This window comes from Chroicocephalus ridibundus, chromosome 1 (assembly GCF_963924245.1).
Source record: "Chroicocephalus ridibundus chromosome 1, bChrRid1.1, whole genome shotgun sequence".
Classification (NCBI taxonomy): domain Eukaryota; kingdom Metazoa; phylum Chordata; class Aves; order Charadriiformes; family Laridae; genus Chroicocephalus; species Chroicocephalus ridibundus.
Genome location: NC_086284.1, coordinates 80,910,645 through 80,929,747, shown reverse-complemented (window position 1 = coordinate 80,929,747; position 19,103 = coordinate 80,910,645). Strand labels below are relative to the sequence as shown.

Sequence of the window (19,103 nt, the reverse complement as noted above, 5' to 3'; positions counted from 1 at the left end):
GGTGCAGTTAAGGCTTCAGCTATTTGATCATTCCAGTATATGCTGATGGTGATTGATTCAATAATTGTGGAGCGATAAACGAAACTCTTCTCTACATCTTCAAAGGTTTAAACATTTATTAACTCAGTTAATATCAGACACAGTTTTAAACTGAGTATGTATATGCTCTTAGATCCAAATGTATAATGCCAACCTTTTGCCAGATTAAAGTATGAAGAGTTAAGATTAATACAAAACAGGACAAGTAATTTAACCCTACATTTGAATCCTTTACACTTTTCTGAAAATTCTGAAGTATTTTTCAGTGTGTTTGTTTCATTTTTCTGACTTTTATTAAATAAAAATGGAACCGTGATAAAACTGGTTGATATTAGAGCCTAAACATTTATTGTCTTTTAACAGCCAAACTTTTTAATCTTTGGTGAATTTGTGAGCAGGTTTTAAACTTTTGCTATAAATCATATACCATAATGTTAAGAGGAGTTTTATCAAGATGGAATTAATGCTCCTCATGAAATCTTAACCCTTTTCATTTCCCAGTTTTCTGATTTTAATTGTGCAAGTCTAATCTTACATGAAAGATTAACTGTGCATTAACTCACCCCCAAAACAGAAGATGCTTTCTTTTCCCCTTGACATGACCATCACCATGCACACTTGCTCATTCACCTACTTGTCTAATTGCTTTTGGGCAACTCAGTGGCTTTTATGGGTAAGTACCACTAGACACCTGAAGCCTACTGTGCAATCACCATCTCCAAACCATGCTAGCTGTGAATGAATCTCTGTACAGACACTGTTAATACCAGTAAGAAAGTAAGCCTGACTGTGAAAATTGTCCTCAAGGGAATTTTCCACTAATGAATGTAAACTCCGATCTGTCTTTTCTAGATGACATTCTGAACTTAGGAGAAAAAAAAACAACAAACAAACCCAAACAAACTGAAGGCCACAAATCTTTCTTTATGATTCAGCTTTTTTTTTTTTCCCAACTTATTCTCCTTTTTTTTTTCTTTCTTCTGGTATGTGTGTGTGTTCAATATCACAGTATCTATGCTGATTTAAACGCCAGAGGGTCCTTTCAGAAGGGAAGGCAAATCATTTTTCAGGTCATCCTCATTGATCATAGATGACTAGCTCAGAAGATTGCTCACTATCTTATGAAATGGGACTTTGATTCCTTAATTCATCACCGTCATTTCATTGTCTTGAAAAAATGTTCCCAGACTATTTGGAAAGAGCTTTTGTTGAAGTTTCATAGTAGTATTCAATAGCACGGGAGATGTCTACTTTTTTTTGGTCTGAGCCCTAGAAAGAGAAATGTCACTCACATTTTAAATTGGTTTGGAAATATTTGAGGTCTCTGCTTAGGCCAAGGTGTATTTGATGCCCCCAAGACATGGTGGGGGCACAGGATCATGGAGGGCCCTGAGAGCATCAGACCCATTTCTTTGCCTTTTCTCTACCTAATTCTTACCCATGAATAAAGCAAATATGTGTCATGTGAAATTACTAATACAGTTAGTAATCTAAGTTTACAACAATATGAATGCTATGTGTCATTTTGTTTGTAATGGGAAGTTACAAAAAAGGAGTTATGAGACTTCCTTGTTGAAGGCCAGACAGATTTCTGGAGGGCTCTGCTTTGCATACAAGGATCACAATGAGATGTGGTTTTTAGGATAAATCTGAAGGCTAAATTTGAGATGAGAAAGGAACATTGACACAGCAATATCACTGAAATATTAGCATAGATACAAGGAAAAAATTAAACTAACTGTAAATAGACAGTATTTGCAAAAGAGACGGGTTATTGCCAAGGTAAACTCCCCAAAGCACAGATGGCAAATAAGCACTGGAAGGTCCCAACCAGCACATTTCTTCGTTATGGGAATACCACTATTCCTATGGATAAAGAGGCAGGTACAGGCTTAGTCCCTACCTATTAATGTATTATTTTTTTTTAAGAACTAGTTCTTTCTAAACTTATTAACATCAAATCTATTGATGTTGTATACAGACAGACATCCTTGAACAGGTTTGAAATCTCCACTTTTCACATGAATAGTTCCATACCAGACTGGTGTTTCACTATACATACAGAGAGAAGTACACAACAGAGAATAGACTTCTGCTCTCAAAGGCACTGGAAAAGCATGGCTAGCTATACCTAGCAACTGACTACCGTTATCCAGATTTAACAATTAAATATGACAACAGTAGGATAGAACGTCTGCATACGTTTCCTGATAGTGTATTTATTACACCAGTGCCTCCTATTTAAAATAATTATTTTCTACTCTCTTACTATGTGTTCCTAAACTTAATATGGAACAAGGGAAGTAATTAAATGTCACATCAGAAAACCAGTTTACATTCTGAGAGAGAAATGTGATACAATTCTCTTGTATTTTTTGCCAAGAAAGTCCTCAAAGCTCTCTTCAACTTGGCCATCTACTTTTTATGAGCAACACCTGGGGGTTATTGCAACAACTGTTTGATGAACTACAGCAGAACCACACTAAAGTTCAAATGTGAATGGACTGATAAATTTGGGATATGGGGCTTGACTACCTCAGCTACAAGTTGGCAAGAACATTTAGGATTTGTCCCATAGAAATGTCTTAGGTATTTTTATAAGGACATCTGCCAATTTTGTGCCCTATTAAAATAATATTGGTAAAGCAGCCATCATAGCAGCACTTTGCCCTTAACATCATGCTAAAATGTTCAAAAGTTCATCCTGTAGGATGTATTATGATTGATACAGAGGAACCTATGTTATGTTTTACTCTGCCCTGAATCACATCATTTTATGTTATTGGAAACTTTGGCCCCGACTTTCATGAAGTCAGGACGTCATGAGACAGATGGGACATTTCAGCCCACTTTGAGCTGCACAGACATCATCCTTACCTTTGGCTTTGGTTTTCTCTCTACTTTCCTGTTAACGGACATTTGACACTTGTATGGTGCTGCTCCCTGCCTGCAAGTTTCTGGCAGCCACCTCTGCTTTCCTCCTGTGCTTTGCCACCTATTGCTAGCCACATACTTAGCACTGTCTTGCACATATTAGTAAGGTGGACCATTTGCTCACTACCTTTCTGACATTATGGTTGAAGTTTGAAACTAAGTATACACTTCCATTACAGGGGTTTCACCTCTTTTTTCTTATTCTTTCTTCTTTTTATTAAAAACAAATCAACAGAAAATACAGGTTTTTGGAAGGTTGTGATACCAAATTTTTTTTAAAGAACTACAAACTTTTCATAAAGCATCTATAGTTGTTGACTTCAAGTCAACCCATTTCGACTGACTTTGGTGCAGTTACATCAACCTATGCAAACAGAAGACCTACCCCGACATGGTTAAAAAGAACAGATATTTATCAGGGTATTTATCACCTTGCTTAGTGAAGTAACCACTTTCTTCTTTTCCAACCAAGTCCCTAAAAAATGCCTTTTTAAAAAACGAAACTAGTTTGAGGGACCTGCGTATCTGCCAACTAGAAACACTTCTAAATTGCTACATAAAGACCCTGTCTCCTTTATTCAATCTCATTCTCTTTGGATTTAGGAAGATACCGTCTTCAACTCTTGGGGAAGAATAACTAACACATGATTTGCATGGAACTGAGAAATGTTTATATATAAAAGGAAAGGTTAAATCAAATAAAACAGTTCTGTTATCTCATCTAAAAAGAGACACCTTCCAAAAAGGAGATGTAGTATTAAAGTATGTCAAATTGTTATCACCCTTTTTATCTCAGTTGTGTGACATTTTTGTTCCTCCTTAAAACCTAGTCTTCCCAGAACTGCTTGAATAATGATGTTCCGATAAGCTATTATCAATAGGGACTGATCACTGTAACAGATGCCAAGTAATGAAAAGCAGCCACATGGAGGGAAAAAAAATACAGTGTGATCTCCTGTGACAATCCACTGGGAAGAGCTAGCAAAGAGTAACTGCAAAGAGTAAAAAGGAATAAACTATGTGCCTGTGGTATATGAGGAGCTGACAAGAAAAGAAGGCCAGATTTGACTCTTAGATGAAAGTGCACCTCTCACTTCAGGAAATAAAAACATATTTAAAGGAAGATAAAACTAGTACTGCATATACATAAATATATTAAAGGTACCCTGGCTACTTCATTTGATGGAACTGTTCATATGAACATGGGAGAGAAGAACCTGATGTTATGGCTCTGTTTTTAGACCACTACATCATAACCATATTTCTATATGTATACTACTGGATGGGCCAAGATCTCTTTTGATATCTAGAGAAAGAAAAGAATCTAACAAAAGGGAAGGAAGTCTCATCTTCAGAGATGCTAACAGACCTACCACAGGCATTTTGTTAAAATCCATTTCCTGAGGCTGACACTGAAGTAGCTTGATTATGTATGGAAAGAGTTTTATAAACAGAACAGGCAAGTTTTCAAACATCATTTATCAAAGTTTCTGATATTCTCAAGGTATTTTATTTTATTTTTTACCCCTTGTTTCTTTTTTAAAGAAAATGCAATTTACTATTTAACACTTACAGCAAACTTCTAAATACATTCATTAAAGGTTTCTTATCGACAAAACTTGTCAGCAAGAATGCGAATCACAGACTTCCTTAGCTGACAAAAGAAATTCTAAATTCAGTTTTACAAACTTCAGAGCTAAGAAGTCCCAGAATTGTTAAAAAATTATCATCTGAAAAAATGTAATGACAATGGCTTTTTTTATACTTTTTGACATTACATGTTATTAAATTATTCTGAAAGTTTCAGTATGATCATAGACTCAGAGAAACATAGAATAGTTTGGGTTAAAGGGACCTTAAAGATCATAGACCTCCAACCCCCCTGCCATGGGCAGAGACACCTTCCACTAAACCAGGTTACTCAAAGCCGCTTTCAACCCTGGGATGGGGCATCCACAACTTCTCTAGGAAACCTGTTCCAGTGGCTCACCACCCCCACTGTAAAAAATTTCTTCCTAATATCTAATCTAAGGCCCTGGTAAAAAGTCTCTCTCCATCTTTCTTATAAGCCCCCTTTATATATTGGGAGGTTGCAATAAGCTCTCCCTGGAGCTTTCTCTTCTCCAAGGTGAACAGCCTCAACTCTTTCAGCCTTTCTTCAAAGAGATGTTCCAGCTCTCTGATCATTTTTGTGGCCCTCCTCTGGACCCACTCCAACAGGTCCATCTCCTTCTTGTGCTGGGGACCCCAGAGCTGGACACAGCACTGCACGTGGGGTGTCATCAGAGCAGAGGGGAGAATCACCTCACTCGATCTGCTGGCCATGCTTCTTTTTGTGCAGCCCAGGATATGATTCGCTTCTGGACTGCAAGCACACATTGCCATCTCATGTCCAATTTTTCATCCACCAAATTGAACAGATAAATTATATCCGTCCAAATTGTAAATAAAGAAAAAAACCCCTTATTATTCCTTGCTTAATGTTTGCTTTGCTCTTTTGTGGTGCCAGAAACACTTTGATACCTTTCACATAGCTATATACTATACACACAGCTATACTTTTCACGCTGGCAGAAATAGTATCTTCCATGAAAACTGAAGCTAAAAGTGCTGAGACATCCTGAGCTACTCATTTATTTCAAATATCTAGAACTAAGTTATCTTTGGGTTTGCAGGAAGACAAAATCCATCTTGCTTTTCTGGGCCAGGCCATTCTTTTCTTTAAGATTAAAGCACACTTATGTTTGTGTTGCACCTGTTGGAGTGGGTCCAGAAGAGGGCCACAAAGATGGCCACAAAGAGGGCTGGAGCACCTCTCCTGTGAAGACAGGCTGAGAGAGTTAGGGTTGTTCAGCCTGGAGAAAAGAAGGCTCCGGGGAGACCTTATAGCAGCTTTCCAGTACCGGAAGGGGGCCTACAGGAGAGATGGGGAGGGGCTGTTTGCAAGGGGATGTAGCGATAGGACGAGGGGCAATGGTTTTAAACTAGAGCAGGGTACGTTTAGATTAGACATTAGGAAGAAGTTCTTTACAATGAGGGTGGTGAGACACTGGAACAGGTTGCCCAGGGAGGTGGTGGAGGCCCCATCCCTGGAGACATTCAAGGCCAGGCTTGATGAGGCTCTGAGCAACCTGATTTAGTTGAAGACGTCCCTGCTTACTGCAGGGGGGTTGGACTAGATGACCTTTAAACGTCCGTTCCAGCCCAAGACATTCTATGATTCTATGATTGTGTTATTTCTTGTTTGCCTGCCTTGTTTTTAAATGCAAGTATGAATCAGAAATGGCGGTAAAATCATTTCTAACCTACAAATATCTCATGCACTAAAATACAAGAGCCTACGGTGCCTATATCCTTTATCCTCATAACACAGAAATGTTTGCAGTACTTTAAAACCAAGTAAACCGAAGCACCTAAGGGCCAAGTTAATCACACATAATTTTAGGCAAACTAAATTTGCCTAATTATAGATGAGTCCATCTAGTAGTTTGCTAAAAGGGTGCTTTCTGGAAAAAGGAATATTCTTCTTCTCTTTCTCCTCCTTTCTGCTTTCCCTGGAAGGTGGTTAGGAAAAAGGAGGGAAAGGAGGGAAGGGTGCTCTGCCTCCCCTCTTTGGTAGCAGCAAGCTGCAAGATCCATTGAAGCCATACTTCGTGCTGGTCTAAGGTAGGGATTTGATTATCCTGAAGTCTCATTTTCATCATCTCAAGCAAGCAACTCAGCCCTTAGGGGTCAGGTGTTCCTTTGGATATTAAGCTTACTACTGTAACATAAAATCTGTTGGGTGTTCTCAGGGTTACTACAACATGCTCTTTCATGAGGAAATGTTATAAGGAAAGTTCCACTGGTGGGTAGGAAGAGGGAATGATTTAAAAAGACAGAAGTGCATACAAAGTACAAGAACTAAGCCAAAAGAAAGAGAAAACAAAAAGAAAGCATTCAAAATAGTAAAAAATACCTTCAGTACACTAAATGAAATTAAAAAAAAAAACAAAACCAAACAGTAACATTAAAAAATAACAGGTAAGAAAGCATAATAAAGATTCAGTGCCAGTTTTTCTTAAACAGGACCCTAAAATGAAACATAAATGCCTTATTTTAGAATCAAGTAGTGAGGGAAAAAGCTGGAGAACAGTAAAGTTAAAACTTCATCTGCCCGCCTTTCACTATTCACAGCATCATTACTCTAGTGCTTTCCCTAACCTTAAAAATTTCATTATTTATCTGCTGGTGCAATAAAAAGCTTTATGTAATGTAAAATACAAAACTGATTTCTAGAAGAATAATGATCTTTGTAAGTATTACCAGCCTGCCTATTATATAGTGTCGTTGTTTTAGCAGTCAGATGTACCATTGGAAAAAAACCAGTCATAGTCAATAAAAAGGCAGTTCTACCAACCCCATCAATAAGAGCTTATTACCACCTGGAATTTCAGCCTTGTGATTGAGCAGTGTGAAATTTCTGCACGGCAATTCATTCACAAGAACCAGCCTGCCGATAAACAATAGTTTACAACACAGAATCAATAGTGTCATAAACTTTATCGTATGATTACTGTTTTCACTGAGAATTAGTTCTCTTTTTTAACAGTATGGTCTCAAAATAATTAACATACATTTCAAAAGAAGCATTATAAAGTTCCATGTCTTTCTCCAAGAAACAGCAGGGATGATTTTAAAAGAACCTCTAGGATTCTCAGTATCATCACTGAAACTGAAATGCACATGGTCAGTTTTAGGTTTTTTCTACAACTGAGATGCAGTCAGCTATAAAAAAAAAAAGTAAAAGGCTGGAAGACATTTTATGAGTCATCACAGAAACTGTTCATATCATTCTAGTTCATATGTTGGTGAAGGTATTTAATTATCCTTAAAAAATACCACTTAATCCCCAAGAGCAGAAGAAAACCTGAGTTCCTGAGTCTCGGTGCACATTCTAACCATTTCCCACCTCCAACATGGATCAAGACCTGGAAGGATAAATGGCTTGCTTTCCCCCCTTCCCCATTCCCATGCTAGCTAAATTAAAGTCCTTGTGCTTTACTCTAGATCAAGAGCTGGATTAGTGAGTGACTGGCAGCAAAGCTATACCTCAGTAGGTAAATCTGAACACCATCTCTGTGCCTCAGTTTTTCTTCTGGGAAACAGATTAATGAGATCCCCCTGTCTTACAAAGACTTTGTGGAAATGCTTGTTTGTGCATCTGTTATATACTCTAGCGAAGTAATGACACAGAAAAGATGAGAGATGTCAAAGAAATCTGTCTTCAAAACAGAACTTCAATAGTGCATGTTAAATAAAACATGAGAATTCATATTTAACAATGAGGAATACACCTACTGTTAAGTAGCTGCTCATTAAGAAGGCACTCTGTGATGAGTAGACACGGTTCCAACGGGAAAATAAATGGCATGTAAACATATGTTTAAAAACTGTACCATAAGACACAATCATAGGAAGATTGATTTTTCCTATCCTTGAGTACTTGACTTCATAGCCTTACAACGTTCACTTGTGCCTTCTGCATGATCATATGAATGTGTAATTATTCACAGACTGTATCAGTTATATTAAGGCACTGGGTAATTCACTACAAAACTATGTGAAGGTATAAGGAAGGTGTGTGGGCAGGAAGGTTTAAGTGCCCAGATGAAAAATCCTGAACATTTTTAGTTTCTCTAATCCTTTGTTTCACGCTTAGGCTTCTTTCATAGAGATGTAACTTCTACCAGCAACATCCTTCACCTACTAGCTCAGTTGCGTCCTTTATTAAAACCATGATAACAAGCTCTATAAATACCTAGACAGAAATTGCTTTCAGTGTCCAAGTGTTGAAGAAAAATGATGGCAAAATCATGTACGTAAGTGAGTGCTGAAAGGGACGCTTTCACCAAAGCGAGCAAAGGGTGCTGTAAATCATGTCTCTCTCTGCCATCCTGATTTCTTGCTCTGGGTGACAGACTTACTAAATTCCTTTAGAGTTTCCCTGGGACAAGGCAAATGCAACTCCTCTTAATAGCTTCACAGTATCTGTGCTAAAAAGGTTGCTATCCAGACGAACTCCACCAGCAAAATCTTAATATCTTCCTTTAAACTGCTTTCTTGCTCTTTATTTTGCAGATTATCTACAATTTGGATAAAGTTAGCCCCATTCAGTTTCCTCGTTGCAACCTTCATCCAAGTATACATAGAAATCACTGTATTCTTGCAGGTCAATTTTGGTGTAAATCTTTACTGTGTTCTTAATCTCACTGAAAATGACTTTCCCAACCCACTTTAAGCAAGGAGCAAAATCCAACCAAAATCATTTATATGTGAAATTAAGCTTTACAGGCAAAGGTTAGACAAATGGTTGGTATTACCAGTGGTTGGAACTTCTGAGAAATCCTAATTTTTTCACTGATTAGAGTATTTTGATCACAACGTTAACTGTCATTTCACTGTTTTTGTATTAGACCCAGTTTTCAGAGGTTCATAACTAATAGAAAGCCTTTCAAATTTTGAAAGTTATATGATTACATTTTTGTAAAGTAAAATGTGCAATGTACTAACACATCTTGTGCTGACAATTTAACTCCTGCAATGTCAGATGCAAACAAAATCTGCTGAGCAGCTGGCAGCAAATTTTGAACACGACAGCACTAGTCCCACAAGCTGCATTACACTGAAGTTTTCCATCATGGAGTGTGCGTTACTAAGACATTATTTAAACTTGACTGATTAAAAAATGCTATAGGAATGGCTGCTTAAGATGTGCTTTGTAATCTTGTAAATAATGTTCTAAGAAGGAGCTTTTCTGTGTACAAAGATGCAATAAAGAAAGAGGAAACTGTACTTAAAGAGGATTAGGTAGCTCAGGAGGCTTATCATAGTGGAAATGTGAGTCTTTCATCACTTAGTCACCTCTTAAATTCAGTCCCATTCAGTAGTGACTGAAAGTCATTGCTGCTTAGTGACATACAAAATGATTTTGGGTTTTAGCCCAGATCGTAACTGGAAAGTATCCACATCATAAAAAGCAGAACCACAAATGCCTTTAATCTGCACCCTTACTGACAATTTTCCCAGATCTGACCTAAGGAGTGAATGCGCTTCAAGAGCTTAACTACTGTCTTAGCTGACGAAACCGTCTCTTAATGTTAGGGCAAGAGCAGGATGGCAGAATGGGTGGGAACATTCTGTCTAGTCACAGAGCACCTGTATTGCCTGAATATCTTCTTCCTCAGAGAAGCCAGTGGAACACCTTTCATGATAACAAAAACAACTTAAAAATAAACCTTCTAGACTTAAGACTTACACCCGTATAAATTTAGGAAAGCAAGGTCAAGGAGTGTACCATTAGCATCAGGCGTCACTCTCCATAGTTTTAGTTCTACCTTGAAGTTTTCAGGCTCAGCTAAGTTTATGTGACATTCATAATATCTGAGCATAAAATTATCTGAGCATGCTTATCCACCACTTCTGATTATGTGGCACCATTCTGCTTTGCTTATCTTTTAAATCGACTTTGCACTGTTACAAAGGACTACATCAGGTGAAAAGCCATGATAAATCAGGCTTATCTCTGCATACAAGGCTTTTTATGAAAAAAATCAAAATAGAAAAAAAAAATAAGGATAGCTCATTCATTTTTTCTCAAAGCAATAGGAATCTTTTTTTTTTCTTTCATATTATTAATGATTATTTTGATTTTTAGCATAATTCAGAATTCTCAGAAGATTTATGGTACATTTTTAGATTTATCCTAACAGAAGAGGATTCTAAATAGAGGTTGAAAGCATACAAACACTGTAATGTAAAATAAAGATGTAAGAATTCACAATAACAGCCACTAACAATTATATTTAAAAGAAGAGGCATAGATTTCAGATGAAACTTAACAATACTATACTGTTTCCCAGAAGGAGAATAGTTACTGCTCAATATAGGAAAGAATATTAAAAAAAAAATAAATCTAGGAATACAGTTTCAGGGCAGAACAACTTGAAATAAATATTAAAATTCTATTTTAATTTCTTTGTAATAAAAATAATAAGTCAAGTTTAAGATCTCATAGGCTGGTAATTTAAAATAATTATTTTAAAATTAAAAAGTAAATGCTTTTACTAAGAAACTGAAGACAGATCACATGCTATTATGAAGCCACATAAAAACAGAAAAAATGAGGGAATGTAACATCCTTCGCAACCTCAAAAATTCTTTGGCTGTCACATTTAGACCCTTCTTTTTGTTTTGTGAATGCTTTAGACTATGATACCTTCATCACAGCAAGAATTTTACAAAAAGTCTTGTGGGCATAGTTCAGTTTTCTGTCTCCTAAATATTTTACAATTTTCCAAAAGTAGCTTTTGTTTTGTTTCTGAAAGCATTCTTTCCATCTATTATTAACGCAGTGGTACATCTGTTACTAAAACAGAGAAAAATGCCACAGGGGTCAATAACAATGGTTTATATTAAATTAGAATGGGTTCCACTTAGACCCTTGATTCACATCACTCCAGAGTTGAATAGAAGTTAAAAGTAGAGGATGTGATCAATCCACATACATCTCTTAAACATGCACACATTCATCAGATAGAAGGCATGTAAGCATTTAGTTTTTATTATCTCACATTTGGGCACTGCAGGAATTAAGAGCCACAGCATAATCCTACACATATGTATTGACATAATCTTTTTTACAACCTTGGGAAATCTAGTTATGGAACGAGTAAATTAGATGTTTCCACAACATCTGGAGTTGATTCAGCAGAGCTTTTGCCCTACCCTTCCTCTCTGAAAGCACTGTGTGATGATACACATTTATGGACAATTCTTAATCATGATAATAGCTGAATCAAAGAAAAACAGCATGAAAAGTGGTTTGATTTTCAGTTAGTCGTACTAGACTGAACCCTACCTGGCCTTTCTCACAGAATTATACTTTATTTCTGCCTTGTGGTATTTCATTAGAGGCCACATACCGCCCCAGAGAGTTGTGTAGCAGAGTATCACAAATGCTTTGACAAGTCATAAGTGTTCCTCAGGTAAGGTTCAATTTATTCAGATATCCAAGGTTTTAATTGTGTAAGTACTTTCAGTTAAAAAAAAAATAGGCACTGTAAGGAAACCCAAGATTTCCTTGTAAGGAAAACCTATTTAAGATATCATTAGCATCTTCAAAATTTGTCATCACTGTAGTAACACAAAATCACAGAATGGTTTGGGTTGGAAGAGACCTTTAAAGTTTGTGTAGTCCAACCCCCCTGCTATGGGAAAGCACATCTTTCATTAGATCAGGTTGCCCCATCCAACCTGACCTTGAATGATTCTAGGGATGGGGCATCCACAACTTCTCTGGGCAACCTGTTCCAGTGTTTCACCACCCTCATCGTAAACAATTTCTTCCTAATATCTAATCTAAACCTACCCTCTCTCATTTTAAAAATGTTGCCCCTTGTCCTGTCACTACACACCCTGGTAACAAGGCTCTCTCCATCTTTCTTATAAGCCCACTTTATATATTGAAAGGCGGCAATAAGGTCTCCCTGGAGCCTTCTCTTCTCTAGGTTGAACAACCTCAAGTCTTTCAGCCTATCTCCAGAGGAGACGTGTTCCAGTCCCGTGACCATTTTTGTGGCTCTCCTTTGGACCTGCTTTAACAGGTCCATCTCTTTCTTGTGCTGGGGACTCCAGAGCAGTACCCAGGTGGGGTCTCACAAGAGAGGAATACAGGAGGAGAGTATCATGAGAGTATCTTGTTTCTGTTTGCTTCAGTGAAGAGATCTCTGGTCCGTCTAGACTGACTTTTAAAAGTTATGTCTGAATTTGCTTCAAAATATGAATGGACTTCAGTGAATACCTTTTTTCTTCAGCATCTCACAGGATCATGGAATAGTTGAGGTCGGAACGGACTAGGAGGCTGGATTTCACTTTGTCCAACTTCCCCTGTTCAAGCAGGGTCACTTGGAGCCCAGTACCACATCCAGATGGCTTCTGAATATCTCCAAGAAGGGAGACTCTACCACTACTGTCAGCAACCTGTGCCGGTGTTTAGTTACGTCAGAGTAAAAAAGTTTTTCCTGATGTTCAGAGGGAACCTCCTGTGTTTCAGTTTGTGGCCATTGCTTCTTGTCACTGGGCACCAATGAGAAGAGCCTGGCCCCATCCTCTTTGTGCTCTTCCTTTAGGTATTTGTATACATTAATAAGATACTCCCTCAGCCTTCTCTTCTCCAGGCTGAACAGAGCTCCCAGCTGTCTCAGCCCTTCCTCATAGGAGAGATGCTCGAGTTCCTTAATCATCTTTGTGACACTGTACTGTAGCTCCATAACCCACTTGTACTGGGGAGATACAGAGCTGCTCTCTTCATATATAACTCTGCCAAACCGTCTAAGGTATTTCAAACACAGGCTACGTGTAAGATGCATTGGGATTTACTTCCACTCCTTTTCTTCTCATTAAATAACATCGGATGGTGGTAATATTTTCTTGGTATAACTTCACCCTAAGACAGGTGAAAAGATCATGGCAGAGAGGCAGTTAATTTTTTTCAGCTTGCAGGGCATTCACCTAATAAGGATATCCAGACAAGGCCCCCACTCTACAGTTACCTAGCTTGCACCAGACTAAAATTTCTGAGACTTTTTTACACTTAAGCCACTCAGTTGTGACTGTTCCACAAAGGATTAAGAACTGATATGTAGCTTTGCTACTGTTGACAGAAGAATAAACAGCCATTTACAAAAGTGGTGCTGAATTAGTATGTCTTCACAGAGCTTGCATGCAAGTCTACAGGGGGCTCCAAAACTCTTTGCAGTGATCTGCTTTGGATTAAATTAGTGTAATGCAATTTACATCAAAAACAATTTCTGAACATGTCCATTTCTCTTCCTATACTCAATCAGGAATGAAGGAATGAAGGAAGGGAAGAAGGGAGGAAGGAAGAAAAGGATAATATTGCATTAATTCATTCATCATTTCTTTTTCCATTTTTAGACTGTAAGATTATTTCATCTGTTCTCATATGAATTATAATTAATAGCATTAATAAGGTGCTTAGCCTACATTGAAAGAAAATTAATGTTATTAGCCAGAGAATGACTCTCTAAGGCATGTCACATGCAGTGACATTATAACTGTGAATGCTTTATACATTCAATTCTGTTACACACACATCAGTATGCAAATGCAGTAGACATACATGGTCCCAAAGCTTATCCAGAGACTTTGTATTTCGTATTTTTGACATGGACTGTAATCATACAGTATTGGTTTAACAAGTCACAAACATGAAATATTCAAAGGAGTATTTTATTCATGTGTATTATCGGTTTTTCTCCTCCTAGCATGGAGATTGCCTTATAATTGAATTATAGTCCAATTAGGTAATTGATTCTCAATAAGTAAACAAATGAAAATGGAGTAATTGTCTTCTATTCAGAATTCTCAGTCTGAGTGAAATTCTCTGTCTTACTAGAAAGGTTGTTGCTTTTTCTCTTGCAAATGGCAGCTAAAGACTTATTTCTGATTCCAGCTGATCTTTCAAATCAGGAACAATATTTCATTTGCATTTCATGGTCTATTCTTTTCATCACTGGTACCTGACAGTCTGAACTTCTACTTCTCTTCTACTCTTAGTTTTGCTTTTTTTCAGTCATCCCCAAGGGTTTTTCCACAATACTTCCCACTCAGCACATAATACGATGTAAGTTTCTTTTAGAATCGAGTTGAAGTTTGTGTTCATTTTTCCTATCAGATGCCAAACATTTCTAATGTTGTACTATAATGAAGTTTTCCATACACTCATTTTTTCTTCCTGTGAGGTTTTGCAGGATATTGTTATATCTGGGCTATTTTGTTCTTATTGCTTTTGCAAGTTACATTCATCTATGCATAAATATAATTTCTGTCTAGTGAATGATGAAACCTCCCTTTGTGGAAAGCTTACAGTTTTCACTTTTTCAGTTTTTCCAGACAATTTTGTTTGACTTTTCTACTGTAACATCTTCAGAGGCATTCCAAGAAAATACTGGTTACTGACATCAGCCGTACAGTGAATAAATCTACTCTGTCTGACCTAGTTGGTGCATTAAGACTGGAATTTTCAGTGGAGGTTAATGGAAATAAGTACTCCCTTCAGTTGAAGAAAAAAAAAAAAAGAAAAAAGCTATATTATTCCTTCACACTCTTGGAAATGTCAGCCATAGCTTTTTTTCATCATCCTAATAACAGAGGAGAAAGTAACAGAGGAAATAAACATATTTTCTACCTCTTGGAGCAAATACACAATCTGTCAACAGGAGTCTCACAAGACATAAGCAAAACCAAGTAACCAGACCTCTAACTGAAACAAAATTTGATGCCTGTATACAAGTTTATGACAGATAAAGATCTGTTTCCTGATTAATTAAGCTAGCCCGCTGCTCCTGATGCACCCGCAATGGATCGTAAAGGACAATACATGAGGAAACTCATCCATCTCCTCTCTCAGTTTGTTCAAAGTTCCTATGTTATCACCACTGAATTTCTATTTCTGATTTATCCCAAGTTTTATTAACTAGATGTTTCTGTCCTAGAGTTCAGTTTCTTTGACACATCTCCTAAGAGCCTGTGGTCATTCTGGATGAGAATAGCGGTTTTCAATCTGTTACCACCTCTGCATCATTAAATAGCCTGAATGAGCAGCATGTCAGCTGCCTTGCTTTTCAAATGGCTGTTTAAACCCTGGTCCCGCTCTCCTGAAGGAGGGAGCAAAATGCAATGGCAGCAGCAAATGACCAACAAGGCTGGGATAAGCTAACTATCATGGAACAGAAAAAGAAATAGTAAAATCAAACACAGACGGTAAGACCAGCTAATGCCCAGTAGCTTACTGCAACGTGGATGCAAGTAGAAGCAACAAGACATGCATACTTTTATCTAATGAAAGTACTTGATTGACCAAATGCTGGTGGCCATTGACAGAGATGATAAAGATACAGGGTGTAGTACAACTGGAATGAAAGCCACTTTTGTTACAAAACCCGATTTATAACAGAGGTTTTTTCTGTTTAATCCAGTTACCTTCCACATTGAAAACCCTTCCCAATAAGCGTATCATAGTTTCTCACAAGGGTTTTCTCCGTTTTTGTAAATAAATACATTACAAATCACTAAATGTGCTGTGACGCCTTTTTTCCCCTAGCTGCTGCAACTAGACTTCTTGATACAAAATATGCAAGCGAATTTACATTATGTTTCACTGCACAGTTTAAAAATATGTATGCACCAAAGCTGAATATCTGTTCATAGCAACTTAATAAGGAAGTAAGATTTTCTTGAAGGAAGCCAATTTGCACGGAGTTGTACTGAGAACAGAATTGACTTGGGGTGTATTGGAAGGAGGAATGTAAGCTCATCTTTAGCGCCTAATACTGCTATTCTCCAATATGATTCTTTTCAAATATGACCCGTTAGTTGTTTTCACAGGTGATTATCTCTGGAATCAGAGAGTCATTCCAATATATCTAGAGATAAGGGAATCTTGTTGAAAGACAACTGCTCTCCAGCCTCAGAGAGAATGGAACGCTCTGAATGGCAAATTGTTTGGGTTTGACTATTCTTCATGAACAGAAGTGGACCTCACCTAAGTGATTTCACTCATTCAGACAACTCATTAAAATAATTAGCAAATTACTTTTGCTAATAGGTATATTGTAGTCACTTTATTTGAAAATATTTTTATATCAATATCATGTGGTCACTTTTTGAGTTAGCATATTGTTTTATGAGGACAACCTGCAGAAGCCATATCGTACCCAGAAGCTCATGGGGTTGGATTCAACTATTTCAAATGTCCACAGTTAAGGTGTCCATTGCTCTGCTAAGTCCGTACTGTATGGACTACCTTCATAGTCAAAGAAGAGAGCAGGCATTTGTAGGACACAATAAATTTAATCATAAATTAGATATTACAAGAGATCAGATTACTGTGCCTTTTAAATTACTGTTTCTTTCCCCTAAGTATAAAGGACAAGTATGTCAGATAGACTTAGATATGCAAATTGCTGAAGTCTGCATTTGGTGGGCATGAATTTTCTCCAGTGATATTAGAAGCACATGCAACATACCTACACTCCAGTCCATTTCCTCCACTGCGTCCCCATATAAACCATGCTTGCTCTTTCCGCTGAAATTTTTTGAAGCATATAGAGCAGTATGGACATGAAGATAAGACAGGACAAGAAGAAATGGTGCATTTGTGTTCCTGGAAAAACAAAATAAAACAAACCCCCAAATCCTTAGCATATTTTATAACAAAATTTATACAAAGAAATCTTTCTGCAGTGGAGCTCAAAAAAAAAAAGGGGGGGGGAGGAAAATGAGTACTGTTACTGATTACAGGGTAATCCTGAATACACATACACAGAGTAAAAATGTCATCCTTAACTGTATACTGAATTGGAAGCAAAAATGAACAACAAAATCTAATTACTGTTTGCTACATATATTGAAAAGGGACTTGTTTAAAGCCAAGAACCTAGCAGTTTCTGGCTACAAGCACCTCTCTTCACTTTACAAGTACATATTTAAAAGCCTGAATACAACCGCTGTTCAAAAACATACCTCCATAACCACATATATATGTGAAACACAATTATCTTCCTCACGAGGTCATATGGAAGCTGATCAACTAGACTGTTATGAGGACCAGGGTCAAACATACCATAATAACATTGACTATGTTAAATCAAGTATACTAGTATTCTTCCTCCTTCATTATCCTGGACTAAGGTATATGACCGAATCGTCTCTTGCCATTTAATGTTCTGTGTGTGTATGCATGTGATCAGTAAATAATACTACAAATGTGTTGCACCAAAAAATAAGTAATCTTAAAGTACATACTAATACAGAGAAATATTTTTCCTCTGAGAGTAATGAAGTGTCTCCACTGTCTTTTTCCTCAACTAGTCTATTTCCTGAACTGCAACAGACTCTCTGTAAATTTTGCTGTTCCTGTGATCTGTAAACACGATATTTATGATCAGTTCCAGTATGTTGTGAACGCACAACTCGAGTAAGAACTTTTCTTATGCATTATTTATAGAATTTTACTTAAAATCCTGCAGTACTAGCCAAATTTACTGCTATACGCCATAACAGCATTTGTAGTATGATGCATATTGTAAATATCAGTTGAATCAGAAAAGCATTACCCAGAAAACTTGTCTGGATCTCACCTTAAAGCACACAGGTGATTACAGAGTATTTTTGGCTTTATTTACCATATTTTCCCTGCCCAATCTGTTGTGGGTAATACCTGTGATTCACATCAACACCAAAGGGAGACTATATATTTCCTCATGCAGTTAATTCATCCACCTTTTAAAGAGGGAAGGAACTATACAGACATGCACATACAAACTGTTTCTTTAAAATGAAAAAAAATACCCCAAACCTCTAGAACCTGAAAACAAAGTCTTTTAATAAAAGGGATATATGCAATATCAATACTTTACTCTTAAGGAAAAATAAGCAGGCTTAATCTAGTATATTGAGGATGCATTTTTCCTCTCTTGTTGTTTGGATCTGATTTTGCACAAGTTGCATGGTTACAGCTTTCTTTTTTACTGGCATAGGCAGCAGTACATAAACTCAAAATGGGAAATTTTATCCAGATTACTCACTTGATAAGTGTGTTCCTGACTGGGACTTTATCTCATAAAAAGTTTATCCTTTTTAAAAAAAAAATGACAGAATAAAGAGAACATTTTTTCATGTGGAAAATGGAAACAAAATTATTTGAATTCCCTCCAAATATTTGTGCGTGTATCCTGTTTTACTTTAGTATCATAACAGGTTCAAAAAAAAAAAAAGGAAATACAGTATTTTTGATAAAAGATACACTTTCCATGAAGTTGTGTTTGTTACTATCTGAGAGGTCATATATGTGAGAACCTTTCTACTATAGCAACAAATAACACGAGACTTCTGAGTCAATTAAAAAGACTGAAAACTTCAGCACTTCAAGTAAAAAAACATGTATACTTATAAGTTTAATACTTCATATGTATATTAATGTAACACTGACCTTTTATTAAAGAACATTTCTGCAAGGCAGATGATTTTTGGTTTACAACATGCATATTTTACTGCATGGTATTATC

General features: G+C 36.9%; 1 protein-coding gene across 7 annotated transcripts in view; it reads right to left on the bottom strand.

Moving 5' to 3' along the window:
- Nucleotides 1–19,103, bottom strand: part of STS (steroid sulfatase) — a 118,448-nt gene that overhangs the window by 56,588 nt on the left and 42,757 nt on the right. For all 7 annotated transcript variants that reach the window (XM_063341164.1, XM_063341192.1, XM_063341220.1 and 4 more), the window contains one exon: nt 17,064–17,200. In XM_063341164.1, the coding sequence (XP_063197234.1) occupies nt 17,064–17,200 (137 nt within the window). The remainder of the gene's footprint in view (nt 1–17,063; nt 17,201–19,103) is intronic.